Source organism: Triticum aestivum, chromosome 6B, assembly GCF_018294505.1.
Source record: "Triticum aestivum cultivar Chinese Spring chromosome 6B, IWGSC CS RefSeq v2.1, whole genome shotgun sequence".
In the NCBI taxonomy this organism is placed as follows: domain Eukaryota; kingdom Viridiplantae; phylum Streptophyta; class Magnoliopsida; order Poales; family Poaceae; genus Triticum; species Triticum aestivum.
In genome coordinates this window covers 677866550-677893640 of record NC_057810.1, presented here as the reverse complement: position 1 = coordinate 677893640, position 27091 = coordinate 677866550, and the positions used below count along the sequence as shown (strand labels likewise).

At 43.4% G+C, this 27091-nt stretch overlaps 1 protein-coding gene and 1 long non-coding RNA gene across 2 annotated transcripts; one reads left to right on the top strand and one right to left on the bottom strand.

Annotated features, from left to right (window-relative positions):
- Window positions 1–2906: 2906 nt before the first annotated feature.
- Window positions 2907–3906, top strand: LOC123134820 (F-box/kelch-repeat protein At1g57790-like). Its single transcript, XM_044553989.1, has one exon. The coding sequence runs from the start codon at window positions 2907–2909 to the stop codon at window positions 3765–3767; it is 861 nt and encodes a 286-aa protein (XP_044409924.1). The 3' UTR covers window positions 3768–3906.
- Window positions 3907–21355: 17449 nt separating this feature from the next.
- LOC123134819 (uncharacterized) lies at window positions 21356–25168 on the bottom strand. Its single transcript, XR_006465743.1, has 6 exons — window positions 25051–25168; window positions 24755–24979; window positions 23722–24247; window positions 22784–23158; window positions 22140–22584; window positions 21356–22052 (listed from the first exon to the last, which is right to left on the bottom strand). It is a non-coding gene; the product is annotated as an uncharacterized lncRNA (long non-coding RNA).
- Between the last annotated feature and the right edge of the window lie 1923 nt (window positions 25169–27091).

The window sequence follows — 27091 nt, the reverse complement described above, 5'->3', positions numbered from 1 at the left end:
AACAGTTTAGCTACTTCTTTTAGTTGTACTTTTACTTTTGAGAGTCGTGTCGTTAATGTCGAGGCTCATAGTTTAGCCAAGCATGCCATTTCTTCGAGCATGGGATTCCTTGTTTGGTATGACCAATCTCATAACGAGAGATGTATCCCACATACTGTGGCTTTTTATGAATAAAGCTTGGTTTGATGTAAAAAAAAATATGCATGCATGCCCATGTTTTGGTGGGATTCTAAAAGAAATGGTTTGGTGGGTCCTTTTGCTTGCTTGTCCACGGGAATGGTGGATTGGTTGCATTCGACATGCAAGCAAGATATATAGTGCAGAATCTAAAATCTAAAATGTGTTGAGTTCACATGAGGCTGCTCATACTTGGTTTGCCTTTGTGGGATGGTGCTGAATGCGAGGATCATCGCATGCATGGCCGCAGCTTGTTGACAAGGTTTTTAATTTTGGAAACAAAACAATTCCAGACCTCACCAATAGATGTGAAATTTTGAAAATTAATCATACTTCAAAAAATGGATTTTGAGATTTGAAATTTCACTTAATGAATTCTAACATAATTTAAATTTATTTTGAGATCAGTTTGAATCTCCCTCAAAATTTCAAGGTTAAAAAATATTTCGGACCCCACTGAAATATGCCAAACTTCGGAAATTTCATTGAATTTTTTAACACTACTTGTTTTGCGTTGAAATGAAAGGGAAGAAAGAAAGTATTAATTTCATGCACTTTCATCTCCATTGTCGATCTGGAATGTTATCCCCAACCACTTAACTCGTATTTTGCTCCATAACGAAGCACCAAACTTGTGCTAGCCTTCAAAAAGGAAATAATAAGTAAAAAAAGTGCGAAAATGCTGAATTGAGTACGAGCTCCATGGAGGCCGAATTTGAAAAATTTGAAAACTCGTACTTTCAAGTGTAAATTTGTTTTTAAAAATACACATATATCTAGAGGCATAATGTACATGGTGAAATACGATGTAGTGAGGGCTGTGCAAAAAAAGAAGAAAAAATGTGGCTTTTCAGCACATGCATTGTTCATTGCTCAAAGTCCATGATTTGTTTACAGGTCGCAATTCAAGGTATTTCACCGCGAAATTTTACACACGTATACATTACCTCCTTATATGCACCAAAATTTCAATCTCCACGGAGCTTGATCTCCAAAATGACCTACTATAAAAAATGTTCTTTTTTAGGGCTAAAAAATGTTCTTTTATATACGGCACAAAAACAGTTGTTTCGTTTCCCGGCATGACAGTTTTTGGGCTGGTCGATGGGCCTATCGGACGAGAAAGAACATAACGTTGCATCGGACCCAGCCGTACGTAGACGTGTCTCAACCAAAAGCGTGTCAGCATATATACTGTGTATGCATTGCAGCTTACCAACTGTGTGCCGATTCCTGCCTGAAACGTGATCAACCAGAATTCGCCTGCCTCTTGTCTTGTATTAATCGATCAATGTACTATGTACTATATAAAGTAATGACCTCCCTATCTATCAATGGTTAGAAGAAAGAAAAAGCAGCAACCTCCTAGGACTAGTACATGCATGGCTGCCGAACCCTCGGTCCCGTGCGGCTTCGGCACCAGGCCATGGCTAGTGCAGGCAACGGGACGAGAGCGGCAGACGTTCGTCGACTCGTCGGACGGGAGCTTGCACTCCACGATCGTTCCCGAGATGCAAGGCAAGACGTGCCTCGGCTGCATCCACAACGGCGACTGGCTGCTCATGCTGGACGACTCCACCACCGAATGCTTCCTCCTCCGCCTCACCTCCTCCGATGACGACCCACCCAAGAAGATCCTGCTGCCGCCGCTGCACGAGCTGTCAGATGACGTAACGAGGTGCGCGACGCTCGGTACATCGCCGGCGCACCAAGACTGCGCCGTGGTGGTCGCCGTTGCACGCGAGGTAGAAGACGGCGTGGAGAGGTTCCTGCTTCATTGCTGTCCCGGTGACTCGCAGTGGGCCAGGCTTGAGTCCCCGAAGATCACTGCCCCATGCCTTATGGTCGGCCACAGAGGGAAGATCTACTCTTTCGGTTATACCGAGCATTACACGCTCGCCACAGACAACCTAGCCTCCGACACACTCACCATGATAGCCGCCGACGACAGCGACTGCACGGTCCGAGCGCGACTCGTCGGCACTCTCGTTGGCGCCAAAGAGGTACACGACAGGCCGCCCATGTACTACATCGTGGAGTCATGTGGGGCTCTCTTCAACGTAGTCACGCAATTCTTTGGGGACTTTGTCAATGACGGCGCACTCACCAACGTCGCCGTGTACCGCCTAGATCTCGAGTTCCTCACCTGGACGAGGGTGGACAGCATCGGCGGCGACCGCGCCTTCCTCATCTCTGCGCTCTACGGCTTCTCCGTGCCCGTCCGTCCAGGGGCAGGGGGGTTGATTCCATAGGGCAACTGTGTGTACTTTGTGTTGTCGAGCTGCGACTGTGAGAGGTTATACAAGTTTTGTTTGGACGACAACACCACCAGCTTCCATCAGATCCTTCCGCAACCTACCGAGCCTGGGTGCGGAGCATTCTGGACTGTTCCGCCACTGCCCTTGTCCACGGTGGTGGAAGAAACGAGACTGTTGTTAACCAATGGCCTCGTGCTAGAAGAGAGTTGTGAACCCATCTTCAAGTTGAAGGAGGAGCAGGCAAACTCTTGGAATACACGCCCGTGGCATGATCTGCCACTAGAACTGCTGGAGCTGGTCGTTTCAAGGCTTTCTTTGGTGGATCGTCTCCGATTCCCGGCAGTGTGTAAGTCATGGAGCCTTGTGACTAACCCGGTTGAGCAAGCCATTGTGTGGCCTTGGCTCCTGCACTGCTCCGGCCGAGATGGGGCGTGCAAGCTGTTCGACCCTCTGCGTGGCCAGGAGTACAGCATGCATGTTGAAACATTTGACACGGCCGAAAACGAACACGACGAGCATATTTTCCGATTCTCGAAAGACGGATGGGTAGCCATGTCGGACAGCTCAGACATTGACGACATGTACATCATAAATCCCTTCACCGGGGACATCGTGGAAATGGCCATACTCGATTGGGAATACAACTTCATGGGCTTGTCGTGGTCCTCGATGGACCCAGAATCTCCGGACTGCATTTTCTTTGCCGTGAACAGCAGACAGGATGGCAAAGCGGTCGGCGCCCTTACATGGCGGCATGGCGAGGCCAAGTGGTTTGAACGACATCTCGAGTACTATGAAGGGGATCCATTCCCAGTGGCATACAACAACCATGTCTTGTTCCGTGACAAGTTCTATTGCCTCGGGAGAAAGGGCAACCTTGGCACATTTGACCCGGCAAGAGACACATGGACGATCTTGGAGAAGCCTAACCCGATTCATGTGGAGATGGACCTCGAAGGTGACCACCACGAGGGGAGAGAGTTTTGCTACCTGGTTGAGCTGCGAGGGGAGCTGGTCTCCGTGTTCATGCGTAACGCCGACCAGCCACCGCGGGTGTTCAAGCTCAACGAGGAGGAGATGGCCTGGATGGAGGTGCAAGAGATCGGCGGCGCGGCCTTGTTTCTTGATTTCAGGGTGTCATACTCCATGGCATCACCGGAAGCTGGGCATGGCAATAGGATCTACTTCCCTAGTTATTCCGAGGATGGCAAACAAGCGGCATTCTATGATATGGAGACCAAGGCATACCACCCATCCTTCTATGGTTTGAAGTCACCGTTGCAATGTGTGTGGGTTGTGCCTAATCTACGGCCACACATCGTATCAAAATAAGTCTTGGCTAGAACACTACCTGAAGGTGTACCAAGTGATTACATATAGTTTGAACAATGTTTGACCAATTCGAAAATATAAACATCTACCCAATCAAATAATTACAATATGAAAATATTGTACGTCATGGATATAAGGATATTGATTTGGTATTGTAAATGTCCATTTTTTTATAAATCAGGTTAAATTAGGCATGAGCGTCTCCACCCTGCAGATCTGGGGTTCGAATCCTGTTGTTCATAATTTATTTTTGAAAAATTTAATTCCGAGGGGTTTTCCACAAAATAACAGGACACACGCCACTCTAACCAATGCACCCAGAACAGTTTTCTATTATATTTGCAAATGTACTTTATATATCGAGGCAGACTTAAGCTAGCTGGAGACCCTAAACCATTTTGCAGTGTTATATTTTTAACAAAAACTAAACTATATGTAAATTATAATCTTTTTTACGAATATGTAAATCATAATCATGTGTCATGCCTTAAGATTTATTTTAATTTTTTATATATTTTAATAAATGCTTAGATAAGTTTAAAATGTTCACAGTTTTTTTAGAAACAAATCTTCACAGTTTTACAAAAATATTAATGTAGTATATAAAAATGTTCATGCTTTAATAAATTTTCTATATATTTTAATAAATGCTTATATAAGTTTATAAATCTTCAAAGTTTTAATGAAAATAACCATGTAGTCTATAAAAGTGTCCATGTTTTAAGAAACATATATTCATATAATGTAAAAATCATTGGCTAGGATTCAAACCAGTGACATGTAGTCATCAGGTGCGCGTAGCCACCACCCCACCCAACAGCATTATTATTTTCTTCAAACATTTATAAAATATATGTAAATTATAATGTTATATTATAAATAATATATATATACACATAATAATATTACATTATAAAATTATTCACGTATTATTTAAAAAATTGTCCATATGGTTAAATTGTAAATTATAAATTATGCACGTAATAATTTTCATATTCAATAAAAATATTAAAGTATTTTTTGTTTTTCATATATTTAAATAAATGATAATATATATTTAAATTTTCATGCCTTTAATAAAATAGTTATGTATTATAAAAGTGTTCTTTTTTATTCTGCGGTTTATTTTGTTTATAATGCACAATTATAATTTGCATATAATTTATAATTTTTGTAACAAATAACAGTGCAAAATGGTCAGTAGGGTGTCGATCCCGCTTAAGGTCTACCGAATATATATAGAGTGTGTATCCGTTTAGTACGAAAAATTGTTTTTGGTCCATTGGTTAGGAAGATGCGCATCCATGTTGCAGATCACGGGTTCAAAATTCATCAGCCACCATTTTTGCACATAATTTGCTCGCAGACATATGGGACCAACACGTGGCAGTGGCCTTTTTGTGAGAAAAAATAATTTCGATGGGATTTATGGACGCGACTAACCACCAGCGGACTGGTGGTTTAGCGACAGATCCGCACGATCGGGAACCTGAGTCCCTCCCGCGCGTGATCCAATTCGGCAGCTCCACCCACGACACAGACTTCTCTCGCTAGGCCCACCTCCCCCCTACTGCGTCCTTCCCCGCGCAACGGATCGAGGCCCAATTTGGCCCACCTCCCCCCTCCTGCACGTGACTTACCACCCAAACCCTACTTTCTTACCTCCATCGCAAGAAACAGCCACCTGCCCCGATCAGTTCTCTCCTCTCTCCCCGACGCGCCACCATCGCCGGCAACATCGACGCCAGATCAGATCCACCAAAAAAAGGGATTATCACAAGGATTTGAGGGAGGGCCCCGGTTTACCACAAGAACATCACAGGGGTTATCATCAATTCGTCCGTATTTCGTCATAATCAGTCAAAAAAGAAAGGAGGTAAGTGATTCAACCTCTATACCCATGCTACCTCTATACCCATGCTGCATTTGCATTTCATACCAATAAAATCAAGGGGGGAAAACATGGGGAAAAAACAACAAGAACTAAAGCATACAAGAAAAGGTAGTATTTTTACTACATGTGTGTAATTCCCATGTTGAAATTGAGTTACCACTCAAATTCAGTCAGGTTACCAACAAAAAGATTGACTAAATTTCATCTTTTACAGTCAAGTTAGAAAAATACATGGATGAATTTTCTCATTAATACTGACATACCATCTCGATTGAAAATAGATTACCAGAGTGTGTGCATTGAGTAATCAGCATCCTGTAAGACTTATTCAACATAAAAAAGATCCCTTTCTTCCTTTATATATTGAACACACCCATCCTTTATATATTGAACACACCCATGTCAGAACAAGTTATCGTGCTAATTCATTACAAATTACCAGGAAAAACTCAGAACCAAAGGTGCTAAAAACACAACAAGAATACCATGTGTTGATTTACATTGTTGCCACCATTCTTTTTTGATAAAAATGATGTTCATGAAATGAGGTTCATAGAAACTGTCGCTGTCATACTCCCATATGCTGGTTACTGCCAAAACGATACCTGTTATAAAACAGAAGTTATCATGGCATTAAAAGGAAAAAAATATAGTTGTTGTGAAAAAATAATCAAGATTGCTAGTAATTGTGGAAAATTAATTGGTGCATTCATATGTACTAGCAGGTGCTACGACACAAGAAAATGGCGCATGACAACGGGGGTAATGTGGATGTCATGATGAGTGGTGTGGGGACAAACCAACAGTGTGAATATGCACACACGGCAAGCTTTGGTTCTGCCAAAACAGATGAAGGTAAAACATTTACCATGCTACCACAATTTTGTACACAAATTTGTTACCATCGTACTTGAATTGCAACTACCACCTTAGGTTATTTACAACTATCACATTCACCATGAAACAGTTGACAAATGACGTAGCTTGATGCACACAGGTTACCATGAATTTAGGTACAATTACCACACTTACTGCATACAAATTATCATGCAATCTGTATTGAAAATTGGAATTACATGCTTTCACTGGTTACCATGAATTTAGGCACAGTTACCTCACTTACTGCATACGAATTATCATGCAATATGTATTGCAATTGGAATTTCATGCTTTTACTTTACAGCTACAAAAAAAACATCTTAATGCATGCAAACTTTACCAAGCAACTGGAGTACAAGTTACCACTAGTTTTGGCATGCAGAAAAATATAACACAAAATAACAACTTTCAAAAACATTACAGGTGCTACTTCTAGAAGCAACCCGATGGTTCGAGAAACAAGCAAAGAACCGACTACTAGCAGCATAGGGGGGAGAGAAAGCTTCTTTGATCATTCAGTCAGCGAGCCAGCGAGTCCAAAAACAGGGGGAGAGAATGCTGAACAGGGAGACAAAAATACCGAGGCATACTCCACACCGAAACCTCCTGATGAAACGATGAAGTTTGATACTTTTGAGGAAGCTTATGAACACTACAGGCAATATGCACAGAGACATGGGTTTGGAATGAGACTGGAATACAGAAAAAAATCAAAGATAATACTGTAAGCAGAGTCCTCCTGGTTTGTGGGAAATACGGCAAGCCAAAAACAAACAAGGAAGAGACACAGGATGTGCAGGACCTAATAGGCATCATGAAGAAGAGGAAACGAGGGAAGGTTGTGAGGTCGGGATGTCCGACCCACCTTTACATCACCCACACGGATGCGTGGTGGAGAGTCAAACGCTTCGACGACGACCACAACCACCCTCTAATAAGAAAGCCGTCCTTGACAAAGTTCCTATCATCACATAGGAACATTCCAAAAGATGAGCAGGACTTCTTGAAGATATTGCACGGATGCAACATAGAGACAGCCAGACAGATGCAACTAATGGAATGGTTCTACGGAAATCCTAAAGATGTACCATACACAACAAAGGACATCGCAAACCAGCGAGCTAAATTCCGGATGGAGTACCGCCATGCTGATGTGGGGAGCACAATCTCGTACTTCCAAGATATGAAGGCACAAGATCCAGATTTCTATTGGAGAATAAAGCTTGATGATGAGGACAGAGTGGAGAATTTATTCTGGATAGATGGTGCGTCGCGCAGGGCATATGCTAGATACAATGATGTCATCTCATTTGACACAACATACATGACAAACATGTACAAAATGCCCTGTGCACCCTTCATTGGCATTAATAACCATGGGCAGTCGATCCAATTTGGTTGTGGGTTTGTTCGAAACGAACTATCTGGTAACTTTGTGTGGCTGTTTAATGCATTCTTGCATGCAATGGGTGGAATTGCGCCAAAGAACATAATAACAGATCAAGATTTTGCAATGAGGAGTGCTATTGATGAGGTGTTCATCGGGATAGTACACAGGAATTGCCGCTGGCATATAATGAAAAAAGCACAAGAGAAGCTTGGAAAGCTAATGGCTGACATTGACCCACTAAACAATGCATTCAAGGATTGTGTTGACAACAGCCTGACTGGTATTTTACTTCCCACCCCTCACTAGCTTAAAACACATAAAAAATGGGCACATAGAAAATGGGTTTAGATGCATGATAACAACAGTTACCATCTAACAAAGTGACAAGTTACCAGAGGATTATAACAAAATTACGTACATTAGTTGCTTTCTGTACTACCCCTATAATGTCCATGTTTGATGTACACATTTCAGTTGTTCATCCCACTAGTTACAACAAAACTTTTCAATCACCAGCTAGTCTGATTCATATTAGTATCTTTTTGTTGCTAGTTAAAAATGTTGCTTGTACTACACACAGAGAGTGGTATTCGCTTTGGAAAAAGAAAATCGTATCCTGTCTGCAAAGTACTTACCATGATCCTTCAACTAAAGTAACCGTGTGTGTGTGACATAATTATCAACAGCATTGGTGTTCCTAGTTACCAGCTATGTTTGAACAGATGTTACCATCCTCCAATAATTGATGTTACCATGTTTATATTATGAATGCAGTTGAGGAGTTTGAGAACAAGTGGTGGGTGATGATCGAAGCGTATGGCCAGACTGACAACGAGCATTTCCATTGACTGTGGGAGAACAGGAAGTGTTGGGTCCCGGTATACTATATGCACGACTTTTTCCCGTTCTTGCAGACCACGGCAAGAAGCGAGGGATTTAACTCTGTGCTCAAGAAGTATGTCAACCCAAACAACTCACTGGTCGAATTCGCACAACAGTACACTGCGATACAGGATAAGGTGATGGCTAGTGTGTCAAAAGAGCAGTTGGAAACAGTGTACAAAGAAACCGAAATGTACTCGATGAACCCGCTGGAGATGCAGGTGCGGGGGCTATACACACATAACTTGTTTTGCAAGTTCCAGGTGGAGATGAAGGTGAAATCAGCATACAGATGCGACGCATTGGATGATGGTACTTTCAAGGTCAGCTCAGTGCGCGGGATAATACCGAAATATGGAGACAGGGACTACCATGTGCAAGCAAACATGGTTGAAGAGACATACTCGTGTAGTTGCTGCAAGTTTGATCGTGACGGGCTACTGTGTGCGCACGTACTACGAGTTATGGACCAAATTGGGGTATACGAGATACCTGAAAAGTACATCCTAAAGAGGTGGACCTGGGATCCAGAGGAGGATCTTATTCAACCTGATTTCGAACAGCCGACAGTTAAGAAGTCGATGCCAGAGGAGGGGAAAAGCGTCATGCGATACACGTCAATTCTTAAAGAATTTAAGGCATCGGCCAAAGATATTTGCCTAACAGATGACGGGACCAGATTGGCAAGAAAGCACCTGTATAATTTCAAGGAGGAGCTTGAAATCCTGAAGAACAATCAACTTAAAAAAGCAAGAAAGGAAAAGGAAGAAGCAAAAGGATCGTTTCAAGGACAGCCGGATCCCTGCTCGATACATGTGGGGCGGATGAATGAAGACAACCCTGTCACACATCACCAAAACGCCCCCGATGCAAGACATCCGGAGAACCCAGCCACACAGCAAACAAGTGTCACTAATGTGAATCAACAGGATAACACCGCCACACAACAAGAAAGTGCTACTAATGTGCAGCGACAGGGTAACCCTGCCACACAGCAAGAAAGTGTGCGGGTGACGATACATGCTAGCAAAAACAATCACGCTTTTGTCATCCAACCCCCACATCCTGATGCAGCTCCATCCTCAAACGCAAAGTTGATACTAGACCCTCCCAAGACTGTAACGAAAGGGCGGCCAAAGTCAAAAAGAAAGCAATCAGGTTTTGAGATTGCAAAACCAAAGACAAAAAGGAAATGTGGTGTGTGCGGGAGTCTGGAACATGACAAACGTACATGCAAATCTCCCCTAGCAAGATAAATGAAGAAGGTGCTATTAAAATGGAAGATGGTGGCTGCATTTTTTTCATGGACCATAATGTGCAAGCTACGAGCCCCATAACATTCCAGTTATCAGCATTGTATCATAGATTTTATCATGGCTTTGTAATGCAAAAACAAAGTGTATCTCTATAATTTAAGCAAGCTATCAGTACCCTGTTATGCCAGTTACCAGCAAATGTTTGATGGGATTGACATGGATTTGTAAATCCAAAATTTTTATTTCTTAACCAAGCTATCAATACATTATTATGCCATTTACCAGCAATGTATGATGGAATTGACATGGATTTGTAAAAGCCAATGTTTTTATATCTACATTTTTTGAAGGCTACCAGCACTGCATTGTATTACTTATGGACAAAAAATTAGTCCTCCTTGCACTTCTAAAAATTGCTTATGAACAAATTATAATCACAGTAGTGAATTATATCATATATTCAATGATTTTGGACAGTGTATACTATAGTAAAACAGCATGTCAACACTTTGCTCCATGGCATTGTCATGACAGATTCAAATAAAAAAGTTATCATCACAGTTTGGTAGAACTTATCACGATGTAGTAAAAAAATATCACCTCATCACCCGCTGCCGAACAGATGATAGCGCCACTCTTTGCATTTGTTTTGATAATGCTCTAACCACCTCAATGTCATAATTTTCCGGAGAGCTGGAATTTGTTCATGTGTTAAGGCTGGAACATTTTTGCCATCCCACACCTCAAGGAACATGCAGGCGAAAAATCCACAATCAATGCTGAAACATTTGTGATGAAAAAAACAACACAAAATCAGTTTAATTGGAGTTTTGGACCGGGTCAAAATAAACAGGGATGACAACATGTAGTTGGGATGTTAAAAAGAGAGTGAGTAATCCACAACTAACCCATTTTCCTGTTTCAACACATCAATGTACACAAGTTCATAGTCCTCAATCTGCTTATGCGAGTCCTTGTAATTTATCAACCAGGCCTTCTTTATTCCGTTCATGTATCTTGTCGCATGCTCGAGAAGAGAAGGACTATCTTGGTCACGCAATGAATCTAGAACTTCAAACTGCTTCGCCCTAAGATTTAGTGACAACACATACCAATGCCCGTCATCTGGACCGCGGCCCAACTTTTGCAAAGCAGGGAATAGCAGCTGAAAAAATTTAAAAGACAGTAAGCATAAAAGTAGTTGGAAAAGAAACAAAATTACCAAGATAACAAATGGTGATGAAATTCACAACGGGAGGCAACTAGAAAAGGAAGTTATCAGGGCAGAAAGGTCAAAAGTTACCAGTGTGCATGAAATAGGTTATCATGACATGAAGAACAAACAATATCCGCAAATAACAGGAAGTTACATGAAATTATCAGGAAGTTACCAAGACACTAACTGTACAGTTACCAGATCCATCAAACATAACATACCTGATCCTGGTGAGTAAGAATGTAAAACTTGTCCCGTCGAAAATACTTCAGTAAACACTTGGATTTGAAGTCTCCTAACAACAGATACACAGAGAGCACCCAAGGGAAGATGAGCCTGTTTGGCGTTTCCTTATACTGGAGAACGCGAACATGTAACTCGGCAATGCTGGTTGATAGTTGCCCAACTCCCTTCACACAATTGGCAAGCTCACCAAGGGTAACCCACCTACCATCAATGTTGATGACCCTAAGACTACAAAAACAAAAAACAAAAAAAAGATTTAAAAAATACATTTTAAAAAAAGGCGTACAAAATAATGATTTGTGTTAAGAAAGATGAGAAAAAGGATGGAAACATACTCTTTAATCTTAGAGTTAGAATCAGTAGTATGCTTGATAACTTCATTGTAAACGTACTCTGCCTCCTCGCTCGGTGTGAGGGAGGCAAAAGGTGGGAGCAGGTATTTGGACGGGTGGGTGACCCTAACTTTCCGAATAAAGGATTTAGGTGTTGAACTGCGTACTAAATGCTCTGTGTGAGGTGGTAACTCTGGTGTAATAAATGTTGGACTTTGGGGGTTGTCTGGTAGAAACAGCAAAAAGGGAAAACCATGAATTATCATCAGATGGGAGAAAGAATTATCAAGTGATGGGTCAAAACATATCAACTGCCACATGTTTTGATTATCAAGTGGTGGTCCATAATTGAAAAAACAAAGAAAGTGGTTTGTGCAAGGGTTGCAATGTTCATGGAGCAGAAAAAAAATCACCTATTTGAACATTAGATTTCCCTTTTAATGTTGGATTGCCATGTTCAAATTCTTCCCACCACATGAGAACCTCATCATCATCAATCTCAACATCATACACTTGCACACGACCAGCTTCCGGTGTTACTTAAATAAAAAAACGGCGATGAGGACATGAACAGTAGTGATAAACAACATAAATTGTTGCAAAAAAATCAGGTATTAAAAATTGAGACAAGATACAAGAAGTTATCAGGAACACAATATAAAATATACCAGGCAATGTGAATGTGGATTACCAGCACACATGTATGGGCCTTTTAAGGAACAAATTAGATAACACTGGTGCATAACGAGCAACAGCTGTGATATAAACTAATCATCATAACATGTTAAAAGGAAGACCAAAAAGAATTGTATAGCCCAGAATTGGCAAAGAATGCATATGGATGGAGTTATTGTGTCAATGGATCATAAATTGACAGGATTTGAACATTTGAGTTACCAAGATATGTCATATGGAGTTATCAGGGTGATTGGAAAAAATTGAAGGAGTAATGAAAAAGTTCAGATGAATAACTACGAGTACAGTACTGTTTTGTAAGCATGACAATGAATTAAGGAAAATAAATAGGCAATGATAGGAGATGTACGTATCACGCGCTTACTAAAAGTCAGTAACAGATAACATCGGCTTTCAAAACTGACAAAGTTACCGGGGGGGAGGAGGATGGACTTATCGTCTATGCTAGCATCGTACAAAATATTGTAGCGGACACAACAGAAATATATATTACGGGTACTGAAAGCACATATGTTCATTTACATCACACAAAGCATATAAGTAGTATTACATTCATCCATACACACGGAATGATAGAAAGTTCCAAACACATAAATAAAAAGAGCACACCAAGGCACAAAACAATACGATGAACACTGACATATCTCAATCCATCACTCTCGCAGCATAAAAGCGAAGACACAAGGTCTTCACTTACCAGAGTTGTTGGGTGGCGGAGCCCAAGCAACCGGTTGAGCCTTGGTAACTTTCATCAATGCCTTGCCCTTCGAGTCAGCATCAACAGGAGCTGCGAGCCCTAGAACGGCGTCAGGGCCAGTAGCTGGTTCTGCAGGTGGTACTTGAGCAGATGGCGCCGCCACAAGTGCTTCTGGTGCTGCAGGTGGTACTTGAGCATATGGCGCCGCCGCAGGTGCTTCTGGTGCTGCAGGTGGTACTTGAGCCAACGTTGGTGCAGCTTGAGCCGTTGCAGTTGCTTCAGTAGATGGTGGCACTTGAGGACTCGCACCAAAGATGTCATCCAGCCCAAGAGAGCAGCTGGGTGGCGTAAAAATTACCATCGTAGATTCCAGCTCCAGGGGTGCTCAACTCCAATGCATGGTCAGCAACTGTTTCAAAACATGACAAGTAACACACAAATAAGGAAAAAAGGCATCAGGAAAACATGTAGATGACATTGTATTTGTTAGTGCCAGAAACAATATCTTGAGTTATCATGTATTAGACAGACAAGTTATCAACATAAGAAAATTAAGTTACCAACCTGTGACAACAGGATTATCGGCATCATTCTTTTCACCTCCAGCTGTAGCCGTATCAGTAGGCATATTGTCTCTGGTACTTCCCACAACTTTCTCAGCTACAGCGGAAAAAGATTAAACACATCGTCAACAAAAAACATCATAAAAATACAAGAAACAAAAAACAAATGTGATGGCGAACAGAACTACCTTCACTTCCATCATGCGCTATATTAGGGACGACTTCATTTTCGCATTCAATAGCTACAGCCACACTGGCGATATCTTCAACAGCAGCAGTAACAGTTGCCGCTGCAGCTAGCAGAAAAACAGCGTCATCAGAAACACCAGCCGATGTCGCTGCAACAGCATCAGATGCACCCTCGCTAGATGCTGCTGCTTTTTCAGACGGAGATGTCGCCGTGGGAGATTCATCAAGATGGATAACTTCTGTTGTCTCCGATGACGTTGTCTGCGACAATGTTGCCCTTAGTCATGGAGAGGATCTGGTCTTGGCGAATTTCACCTTCTTCACTGCACTTTTCTCTTTTGAACGACTGAAAAAATCGGTACACAAGGGTAGTAGTGAGATTACACATGTTGTTAAACCTGAGTTACCACATGCTTCAATCAAAAAAGGATGTCACATACTTCAGGTATAAGTAGCATCCAGGGAAAAAATTACAAAGTAATCAAGGACTATAAATATAAAGTTATCAAATCATATGAACAAAAAAACCAACAATTATTTTGAATAACTGCAAACTAGATAGGTATGTGAACACCTTTTTCCTGGTTCACTTGGAGAACCCTTAGCAGCAGCAACTTGTTTCATAGGTGCACTGAATGAAAAAAATAACCAAATGTTACAAGCACATACAACTATCAAGATTGGTAACTCTAAATTACCAGGGGGGCAAAGTTGAGTTATCAATGTTCATCAACATGAGTTATCAGACAACAAGAACAAAATAACTGCTGAACATAAACGAAAGTAACAATTTGAATACCTTTTCACTGGTGCAATCCCTGAATCCTTAGCAGCAACAGATTGTTTGCCGGGGGCCCTGCAGATGAAAAATAAGCAAGTTGATCACCGGCATGAAATTACCCAAACTACCTTAAACAAACGACTGTATTTACCATGTTGTTTCAGGCACATAATTGATAAGAAGGACATTGGAAAATAATAATTCACCTGCGTGGGGCCTCCTTCCGCAAAGTGGACAGTGGGACGGAGGCACCGGTTCCCTTTTCAGCCACGCGTATACCAAGCTCCTGGACCACAACTTTCTTCACAGCTTCATGAATCTCAGATGCTGACAGTGCAATTGGTGAAGACGGCCTTTGCGATGGGCTGGCAGGCACAGCTGGTGAAGTTGGACGGGGGGGGTGATGGCACAGTTGGTGAAGCTGAACGGGGGGGTGATGGTAGCCTCAGCTTCTTGCGCCTCTGGTAAGCCAAATTTTTCAAAAGCTCAGCACCGCACCGCTTGACAGAAGAGTCAGTGGCCGCCTCAGCTTGCGTGTCTGTCAGACCTTGCTGGCTAAGCCCTCGATCACCTGATTCGACGGATGCTGCATGAGATGTTCCAGTGAGTAAGATCTGAGACTCAACGAGGTTATCGCCGACAGGGCGGACAGGGGTGTCTTCAACATTTGGTCCTGTGCCATCATGGGCTTTGACAGTTGCACCATCAAGATGTGTGGTCTCATCATCAGCTGGACCGCTGCCCATGTCTACATCCACGGTACCACTGCCTGAAGCAACAAAAGGATCTTTAGGGCGACGACGAACAACTCGATAGTCATCATCATCATCATCGGAGTCAGCGTCAGAATCAGAATCATCGCCTCCGTGATAATCGTCATCGCTGTCAGAATCTTCAGCCACATTCTTTCCAGCACTTTCTGTCCGCCTGCCTTGCGATGACCGCGTAGTCCTTGACGTCGTACGGGCGGCAGAGGAGATAACGTTCAATCCAGCGTCTAGCTGACGAGATGCATGTGAATGGCCCTCATCATCTAAAGCGGTGAATGATTCCACAAGATTGCCTAGGATGCCAGCCATGGCGGACGTGAATCGAGCAACTATCTGAGTTGATTTGGCAAATTTCTGTTCAACATAAAAAAATGAAAAAAGAATGGAAATAACTAGTAAGTTATCACAAAAATGCAACAAAAGTTATCATGAATATCAAGTTATCACAGGAATGCTACAATCATCATAATAAATGCAACCAAAAGTTATCATGATATCAAGTTATCACAGAAATGCTGCAAAGTTATCAACACATTGCACTAATAATTATCACATGGTTGTATCATAATTATATTTTATATAGAGGATATGCCACAATGGAAATCATCCAGATTAGTAAAGAGTGACAAGTTGGCAACAAATCAGGGTAACCACAAATGGGTGCAAAAAATAATTTATCAGCCAATGAAAGAACATAAAATAGCAAAAAAAAAGATCAAGAAACTAGGTTACATGCTCACCTCTTCACTGCAGCTTGGGGCAGTATGAACACGCATAAACTTGTCAAGACCTTCCACACCACCAAAGAGATAGAAATTCATGCCAAACTCAGGCTTCAACTGGAAAAAAATGTAGCCATCACAGATAAGTAACAACAAAAAAAACAATGAAAATAAAATGCAGTTGAAAAGCAGACTCTGAACTGAAAAACATAGATATATATTACCGGTAGTTTCCCGAAAGAAACTTTGTCAGCCTGAACATCCTTGTTGAGGACAAGAGTTATCAGCTTCTTTGTCCATACATTGATGGGAAAAGGACCATCAGGCAGTTCGATGCCAAGTCCAGAAAGATCAATCGCATGAATGTACAACAGCTGATAAGAAAAACAGAAGCGCCATGGTAAACACTTACAAAAATCAGCCACAAAATGACAAAGAAAATGACAAATGACAAAAGAGAAGGTAAGAGGAAAGCATCGTCACTTACATTGTAGAAAAGAAGGCAACCCCTGGTAGGCTTGCGTTTCAACAGCGCCTTGTGCAGTTCATCAGCAATAAATTTGGACCAATTGAGATTCTTAACACCATTGATGTCACGCTGCAATATAAAAAACAGCACTGAAGTTCACCGAATGCACCACAAAAAATATGAAAGTTATCACACTGACATATATAAAAGTTATCAGGCACACAAGAAAGAAAATGACATATTCACAAAAAAACTTACCAGCACAGCATACCAACGGGGGCTAACTTTGTTGGAGGTGGTCGGGGCAATGACTGTATTCCCCGCAAGCAGAAGCCACATACGCTTGAAAGTGTCATCAGAATTTTCAGAACCCTTTATGAGATCAACAAGATCAGTCATTTTAGGGGCATATCCGAGCTCGCCAAACAACTCAAGCCCTAACTCAATATCAGTTTCAGATGGGAGGTTGTAAGGGACATCATTCCCTCCACGCGGCACACCCATAACACGATGCACGTATTCTTCATTGACCGGAAGCCTGCCTCGGCCTGGTACGACCACCTCACGCGAATTGGGGTCGTAGAGATCAGCAAGCCACACACTGAGATTGTTGAATAGATGGTCACATTGGATATTTCGAAGGCTAGTTAAATCCATATCATCAATGGCACCCTTCCTGTCATCATTCATGTACTTGCATGCTAGAAGAAGCGAACTGGGTGAGGCTCTGTTCCGCGGAGGAGGGCGTTTCGCCTTTTTCGAAGGAACATCATCGATTCCATCGCCATCTCCTTTACACTTCCTCGGCATTGTCTCCCTGACACGTAGGAAAAAAATGAATACATTGTTTATAAAACCAGTGTTTGACAAAGCAATAATACAGCTGATAAAAGGAAACAAGCAAACTACAAATTGGTCGCACATGCTAAAAAAAAGTAAAACAGATAGCACAGGTATATAAAAAGCATGTGAGACTGATAATTGAGGCACAATGCAATTGGTAAGTTACAACCAAATTACCAATGATAAGAAATAGCATTCACACATGCTCATTAATAACCCAACCAGAACAAAATGAATGAGAAATAAGCGTTGTGCTACATATAATTAGTCTAGCAAAAACTTATGGTAACTACGGTAAGATGACAGAGGTAAGTGTAAAACCATCACCATGATAATTCAACCATAACAAGACAACACTGATAAATAACAGAGTTTAAAAGCATCTGGTAATTTGAGTGCAATATAGTTGGTAAGTTCAATATAGACATCATGATAATTGAACGGAACAAAACATAACAAGCAAATCAAGCAATGTAAACAAGCTAATTGGAGCAGCACAAAAGCCTAATCAATGGACAAACCGCATCTAACAAAACCAACATAAAACAACATTATGTGAAAAAACTTAGGGTTGCTTTTTAAATCCTCATCCACTGATGCACAACTTGAAATCCATAAACACCAAACATTATTGGATGTCCTAAACAACCACATCCACAACAGTAACACCATAACAAAATCCATATTAGAACCAACCACACTTACCACCACTAAGACCTATCCACGCCCACGATTACCACAAAATTAAACCAGATGTCCGAACCATATTCAAACTGAACTAAGAAGGCGACATAACCTAGCCTAATAGCAACAACGACCGCCAGAATCAAAGAGTCCGAGCACCAAAAATCAACGGCGAAGCATGGAGGCGGAGCAACAGGAAATACAGAGCGGGGCGGGTGGATGGGTGGGGGAATGGGGGATGCGCTACTCAACTTCGACTCAGAAATTAGAAGTCGGCCTTAATCTAACCTAATAGGAACAACAATCTACCAGATTCAACGGCTCCAACCTAAATCAATGGCGGACCAGAGCGGCGGAGCAAAAAGAGAAGGAAAACAGGGCGCGGGGAATGCGTTCCTCACCGTACCACCAGTCGTCGTCTGCCGCGAACCGGAACGCGCCACTAGCAGCAATCGTCGTGCACGAGGGGGGGAGCGAGAGGAGATTCGAATGGACAGGCCGGAATCAGAGGAAGAAGGAGTAGTGCGGGCGAACGCGAGAGGGGGCGAGTGGGGATCGTGGCATTGGGCGATACGGGCGGTTCCAATGGACCCACTAGTCAGCGAAACACATCGATGGTAATGGCTACCGCCACCTGCGCTGCGCGCACCAGGAGCGACGCGGTCCGTTGGATCCAGATCGGACGGTTGTCGAGTCGTGCGGATTTGAAGCAAATGAACAGTTGACTGGTGGATAGATTATAACAGGCCACAGGCCCTATCTATACCATTCAATGGCTAATAGTGGGTCCCATGCCACGTGGCACGCCTAGTCAGTACTATGTCTGTATACAAATGCGATTTGCACCGTATATGCACGTCAAAGCCAAGTTATAGCACCAGCTCAATGTATGCCGCAAGTTTTGGCATTAAAGTGATTTTTCACGCCAAGTTTTAGCACCAGTGGTGTAATTGACTCCATTGGTTAGGCATGAGTGTCTCCACCCTGCAGATCCGGGGTTCAAATCCTGTTGTTCATAATTTATTTTTGAAAAATTTAATTCTGAGGGGTTTTCCACAAAATAACAGGACACACGCCCTATATCTACCCTTCAGTGACTGGCAGCGGGCCTGATGCCACGTGGCACGCCTAGTCAGCTTTGTATCCGTCTACAAGTGCAATTTGCACCATATATGCACGCCAAAGCCAAGTTGTAGCACCAGTTCAATGTATGCCACAAGTTTTGGCACTAAAGTGATTTTTCATACCAAGTTTTAGCACCTATGGTGTAATTGACTCTTTTCTATGCTAATTCGGACTCATCATCTCTGTCAATGGCGCATCCAGCTCACAACCCCCCCCCCCCCCCCCCCAACCACCTTTCAAGCACACACTTTATTTACCTTGGATAACAACGCCTCATATTCAGCTTTTATCATTGGGCATCCAGTCTAATGACCCTAGCCATCCGACCACATGTTGGTTCATATTTGACCTAACTTTGTTTGGTAGACTATTATTTGCAAGAGGACAAAAATATTTGTACACTATCATGGCATGCTTCAAGAAAGATTAAACAAATATTACCAAAATCATGTAATGAATGTAGATTCGTTCCTTTGTCCTCTGCAAAGATCATAAGATCAGATGGAGTTGCGGGGCTCGAAAATCGAAAAGCAGTGACATATAAAGTATGACAGAGTCAGCAAAGTTATACGTGGTGTTGACATAAACATTAATCATCTATGACTCCAATATGGAGGCAGCCACAGAATCCAATATTTGTGAGGATAGCACAATGTTTGACAAGTTTCTTACAAGTGACCTTGGATTGACCTTTCTTCCCAGTTTCAATAAAGCAGTACTAAACTCTCTCTCTCTCTCTCTCCTTGAGCGGCAACAAATATCAAAAGCAACATCCATGTGCGAAAATTCTGCGGCGCGGAGGAGCTCGCGCGCTCTCGTTATCGCGACGCGTTCGATACCGCGGAGATGCGAGATGGCCGCCGTATAGTAGGTGGCGGTTGAGGATAGTAAATGTGTGTATGTGACGGGCAGGGGACGCCGTGACATCGGACATTGGTGCCGACGTCAGAAGTGGGATTGACGGTGTTTCCGTAATGTGCCGTTCGTGCCAGATTGGACTTCAGGTTCCTCTTCGATTTTTTCACCCCCTGTTGACAAAGCCATCAGCCCTCCCATGAACTGATTCCTGCATGCACGAGTCATTTTTTCACCCCCTGTTGACAAAGCCACGAGCCCTCCCATGAGCTCGATCAAAGACGCTTTTTGGGAGGAAACGTGACGCTGTGGATTGCTGCTGGTGCGGTGCTTCGGCTGCTCAACGGCTCTAATGCCGCACGAAGCAGATCTCGAAGACACCTGCCCTGCTCCGATCGAGGGAGGTGCAGACATGTCTGAACTCGTACGCGCAGACACCTATGCTTGCCTTGATTGCTCTCAGGCACGAGGTTGTAGCTTGGTGGAACAGGGGGGAGGAGGCCAAGTGTGAAATCCCTTGTGCTGGAAGAGATGCAATGCCTCCTGAGAGTGCCTTCTCCTTTAGTGGTTGTTTAGTTATCCAGGATTAGATGAGATTTAGCAAAACGAGTTTTAGGAGGATTTTTAGGAAAACCAGTTTTAGTTAGTTTTTCTGTTAAGAGAAGTATATACAATTTCTTGTTTGGGTAGAGAAAACAAGAAGAAATAACACAATTAGTCAGTTACCTTGCTATTAAGTACAGGCTTTGCTGGGCGGGCGCTCCAAATGATTCAAAAATCAAGCTAAATGGGTACAGTTTGCTGTTTGCATCCCCGCGCACGGCCTAAACAAAGATCGTATGCACACTTTGTGTTGTCGGTGCTAACTATGTCGACCTGCCTGCCGAGCATATCATAAAAAATATAACTATTATCATACATGTGACATTTGGCAAATCATCGGGAAAAGATGAATAGAAAACAAAATCTCTCTCATGGCCAATAGTGGAACATGTCATCAGCAGCACACATAGGTAACATGAGAGTTAGTTTTAAACAACACATAGCCACATAATTCAGAGGTTCAGACAACTACAAGAGGAAACATTGTCACAATTACTAAGCTGACAATACATAATTTATTTCACACCGCTGGCTACTAATCACTCATCATACAAGGGAAAACAGTGCAAATTCAGTGATAAACGCGATAGTCGCTGCTTATACAGATTAATCACATTTCTACAGCCCGTTCATGGGCAGCTTTCTCGGCAAGATGTAACATAATCTTAGGATTGTTTTAGGTATTCTTCCAATGCTTTCCCACTCCACAGATTGAGCATTTCGCTTCTTTCCTTTTCTTCGAGGGAGGTCAGCCCTCCGTGGACATGTCGTGCTTTTGTTTCTCCGAAGTAATGGTATTGCATCCTGCTTGCTCCAGTTGACCACAATATAAATCTCCATCGTATTTCGGACATCATTATCCACCGGATCCCGGCTGTCCTTACCAGACCAACCCCTCAAAGCCCGCTTAGTGAAAGGCACATTGCTCATTAACCCAAAGAAACTACCAATTATGTTGTACACTTTTCCGATGCTGATATTGTTCTCTCTAAGCTGTCTCACAAGGTCTTGTGTATATATCTATATGTTTATGGGAAGGCCAGTATACCTTCTCACCACACTTACCTATCAAAGAATGGTTGTGAAGGCCTGTGCTCATTTATGTACCAAGCATTGTCATTTGATCGCAGCAAACGTATCATCGCAGGGCACTCACAGCGGCATGTCCGTGTATTACCTCTTTTTGGTTAGCCCTTAAATTACAAGTTCATCACCAAATTTTCAGTGCATTTTCATCAAAAAATAATCTGAACGAGACAACGAATTTAATTACCACTAACCGAGTATCCACATACTATCTCCTGCATACATTTGGTTCTCTCGACGTTGAGCCTACTCTTTCCATATCTTATTCCGAATCCAACCTCCCATGAATATAGATTGTAGTAGTCATACGCCTCTCCCAACGAATCAAAGCTGCTTCCGACAGTAGATACTACGACGGTATCTATTTTCCTCTGTGCGTATCCTCTCAATGTTTTTTCAAGTGCACATACTCTACCAGGGCAGGATGCACGCTCGATAGGTGCCTGGCCGATACGAACAATGCGGCATTCAGAGTGGATTAAATCAGACTGCACAGGGATGGTTATTTTTTCTGAAGAAGGTACTGCTGATAAACCAGACTGTCTCAGTTTTCTTTTCTGCATATCTTCTTAATGTTCGAGGGCACTCGTCCTGGCAGCACATGGGGGGCGGTCATCGGGTGCATGCCCGACTCGGACACTGCATTATTCAGAACTATGTAATTCAGAAACATGGTTTAATGCGTTCAGAAAGTACATGCTATGAACACTTGCACATGCTCTCCATTATCTATTGAGATGACCAACATTGTTCAACTATCTTCAGAAGAGCAAATTTGCACATATCCCTCAAATTTAAGCTATGTTCGATCTACAAGCACAATCACAGAGTGGTATACCTTTTTGTCCAGCCAAAGGCTTGAGGGTCGTCTTTGCCTGTAGATTGCTTCGAGGTTGGCGCGGCAGGGCAATTCCAACGAATGAGATAATGGATTTAATTTCCACTCACCGAGAATCCACGCACTATCTCTTGCATACATTTGGTTCTCTCGACGTTGAGTTTGCTTTTTCCGTATTTGATTCCGAAACCAATTTCCCACGGATATAGATTGTAGAAGTCGTATGCTTCTCCCAATGAATCGAAGTTGTATCCAACAACTGATACCACAATGGTATGAGTTTTGTTCTCTGCATATCCACTTAATGTTTTTTCAAGGGCACACACTCGTCCAGCACAAGGTGCACGTTCGATAGGGGCTCGTCCAATACGAACCCTGCATTATTAAGAACAAATTAATTCTGATTGTAAACGGTCCCACTATGTTTTCAGAAAAAATGCAATGTTCATAAGTGAGCAACATGGGAGTGCAGTTTTCGTGTCAGACATTTACATTATTCAGATATGTCTTACCATACTAGTTTCAGAGTTGTGCATGTTCAAAGACAAACGGAGGTTTGTCTTCTTTTCAGCAGGATGTAAATGTTGATAAGCGAGTAACATGGAAGTACAGCGTTACTTCAAGAGTTTTTAAATCATTAAGAATGAAATACAATTGACCGTAAAGTGGTGCATTCTTTTTTATGGGGGCATGCAATGTTGAAAAGGGAGGAACATGGAAGTACAGTTTTACATTCAGAGATCTAAAACGTCCATACATATCTTAGATTTCTACTTTTATACTCAAGCATGACCAAATACAACTTTTGTCTGACGAATCCAGTTTTCACAAGCGAGCACCATGGAAGTACATCTTTACTTTCAGAGTTCTAAAATTTTCAGATATGTAGTAGCCCACTAGTTTCAGAGCTGAGCATGCACAAGACGAAAAGAGGTTACCTTTTTGTCCACCCGGGGCTTGCGGGTCATCTTTTGCTGTTGATAGCTGCGAATCGGCCGCCGACAAGCTCAACTCCGAATCTTTTCCTCCCAACTCTGCAAAAACATCAGGTTGCACCCTGCAGTACAAGCCTGAATCTTTTGCTCCCAACTCTGCAAAAACATCCATTGTCTTTTTCACATCATTATCGGCTTGTTCTCCACTCATCTTGCCACACAAACCTCGGAGAGCTCTTTTGGTGAATGGTATATTGGTCATTGACCCGAAGAAGCTACCAATTATATTGTAAACTTTCCCGACACTGATGTTATTTTCACGGAGTTGCTTAATGACATCCCGTGTGTATATATCGATATGTTTGTGGGAAGGCCAGTACACTTTTTCCCCACATCTTTCAGTTAGAGCATGGTTGTGATCTGATCTGTAGTAGGTTATGTACCAGCCATTGTCAGATGATCGGAGCAATCGTATCATTGCGGGGCATCTGCATCGGCATGTTCGTTTGTTACCCTTCTTTGGAATTCCCTGAAATCATCAGAACAAGAGTCTCACGTTTATGAATTTCGCAATTATGCATTGCCACCTAGGCAGAGATATGTGCAAGTGAAAATGAAACGAGTACTTTCAGAGCAGCCACAAACTATCTCCTGCATGCATTTTGTTCTTTCGACATTTAGAGGTTTCTTCCCATATCTTATACCAAACCCAACCTCCCATGAATATAGATAGTAGTAATCATAAGCTTCCCCAAGCATATCAAAACTGCCTCCCATAGCAGGAACTATGACAGTTTCAGTTTTCTTTTCTGCACAGCTTCGTATTGTTAGTTCCAGCGCACTCCTCTCAACACGGATTCTGCATTATGGACATTCATGTGTTTCAGCTTCATGTTTTAATTCCTTATCGACTACTCGTACATATCATGGGACGGCTGCTGCAGCAGGCTAACAGGCGATACGGTAAACACGGTTCGCGTTGTGTAAGAAGGTACAATGATTTTTTGCTTGAGAAAACAATGCAGTAGATCCATACCTTCTCGCCCAGGCAGGGGCTTGAGGGTCGTCTTTCCCCGTAGATTGCTCGGAGGCTGGAGCAGAGAGGGCAATCCCCTGACATGTGATGTTCAAGTCATTTTCCACTGCTAGTACGGCGTCCCCCGCTTCGCCAATGCTGGATTCAGCAGGTTCGCATACTACAGCTTGGCTTCTGCCATGGGCGAGCACCAGATCTTCGCCGGCCAGATCCGGCAGGGGAAATCTGTTAAAAAAACAAGCAGCACACTTAAGTACATTCCGGGGGGGGGGGGGGGGGGGGGTGGCAATCTGTACCTGCTGTCCATTGGATCCAACAAGAAGTCTACTTCGTCGCCGGTAGTCGCGATCTCCATGTCCATGGCCTTCTTGTATCAGGAGGTGGTCGAAGGGGAGAAGAGAGATCTGTTTTTACTTTTCAGCGGCGGTCGGTTGAAAACGGGCCCACCTCATAATAATCACTTATCCATTCTACACGTGCCGTTTCGGTAACGGAAGCACCACCGGACGTCGTTATGTGCAGTACGCACGAAACCCGTACCAACGGAACATCATTACCATGGACCGATTTGTTCCCGTCAAGCTGGACGTCTCCGTCTCGTCGCGCCCTTAGCGGCCGTATCTACCGGCGATGTTCGCGTACGCTCGCAGTTAATGCAGTACGAAACACGTCGCTCTCTCGTTGATCCAGCTGCCAGGAGCGCGCGAGCTCGTCCGCGCCATCGCCACTCTACATCCATGTGTCGTCTCTCTTCTCACTGGGATCAATCTCTTGCACTTCCAAAACTATCTTATCTGTGAGTACCATCAAGCAAATAATCATAGAAAATTTCATCTCATCTCTCTCTCACTCCCTGCTAATAGTAGTTGGACGCAACAATATGTCAGTGTAGCCAGAAGAATCTCCCTCTCATCTCTCACCGGTCGCCAGCACCGCGGCCCTCTTGGCCCGCTATAGCATCGTGCTCTCCTGCCCCAGCGGTGCCCTGTCTCCCCTGCCGATCCCCACTCCAACACCGCCCACTATCCCTACGTTCCCCGCCACCCACGTTTGGCACCTCACGTGCGCAAGCAAAGGAGTCATGGACACCAGCACCCCGTCGAGGTAGGTCTCCTGCGGAAGGAGGCGAGCTAGGTTACAGAGGGAAGGAGCAGGACGACATCCTCGTTCAGCCCTGCCGATGGCAGCATGAAGGTGGCCGGGGCGACAACCTCGTCTACGACGTCTAGGGCACAACTTGGTGGCGGGGTGGCTCGACTGAGGGAGCACGCGTGCTCGTCTCTGCTCGCTCACTGTTAGATGATGTCTATACACAGCTTTTGTGTATACACTATATATTGTATTCGTTGCCCCTCCGTGCGGACGGCCAGATCTGCATGGTACTCCGGGGTGTGGTTTTGGAGTACCAAGGTACCGTAAAATATATTATGTATAACGTATTGTCATATTGCCGGAGTGGCGAACTGCTGCGCGATGCGGCGACAACAATCGGCCGAGGCGCCGAGCGAGGAGCGATGGAGCGACGGGCCGATGAGATGACAAAGACAAATCGACGAGCGACAAGCAGGAAAAGCTAGATCAATCGATCGATTTATTTCACACGTACGCATTTCAATCACAGTCTTTTGCCGAAATCACTAGTTAAGGAGTATTCCTTGCGGAGAGTAAATTACATCTTTAGTACCTGAACTTGACTTTAGGGTTCACTTTCATCACTGTATTTCAAAAGTGTTAAAATACGGTCATTGAGGTCCCAGAAATGTGTCACTCTACGGTCAGCCCTACCGTATCCAATGTATTTCGTTGATGTGGCACATTTTGACCGGGCCTGCGCAATTGACATGCTTACTTGCCAAGCGCATCTCTCTCACACAATTCTTTTTGCACCCGATCTAATGAAACTGACTGCCCTTCCGTCTATGCCGAGTTGCCGACATGCCTTAGAGCCCACGGAGAGCTGGCGAGAGACCACATCGTCTCCGAGCACTCTTCTGTCTACGGCCTCTACTACCCACCACATTTCTCCGCGCAGCGGCGTCCTCGTCAGGCCGGAAGTCCCGCTCTGCTCAAGCTCCTCTCCTTCAACGCCCCACTCTTCATTGAGCAGTGCGGCGACGCGCTGCACCCTTACGAGCTCGCCTTCTTCGACTCGCGTTGTCATGCACGACAACCTCTAGGTGCTTGTCCCAGGGTCAATGCGAGGCACACGATGTTTTCCTTCCTCACGGTGCGGCTGTAGTTCTCGCCGATCCCATGGAGCTCGATGATGTCGCCCCACATAGGCGAAAAGAACATGCGCGGGCAGCCGGCGGTATGGAGTGCCTGGTTTTGGCGGGG

Bases quoted from the DNA above. Each gene is read 5' to 3' on its own strand.
- LOC123134820 (XM_044553989.1), top strand. From the start codon at position 2,907: ATGCATGTTGAAACATTTGACACGGCCGAAAACGAACACGACGAGCAT.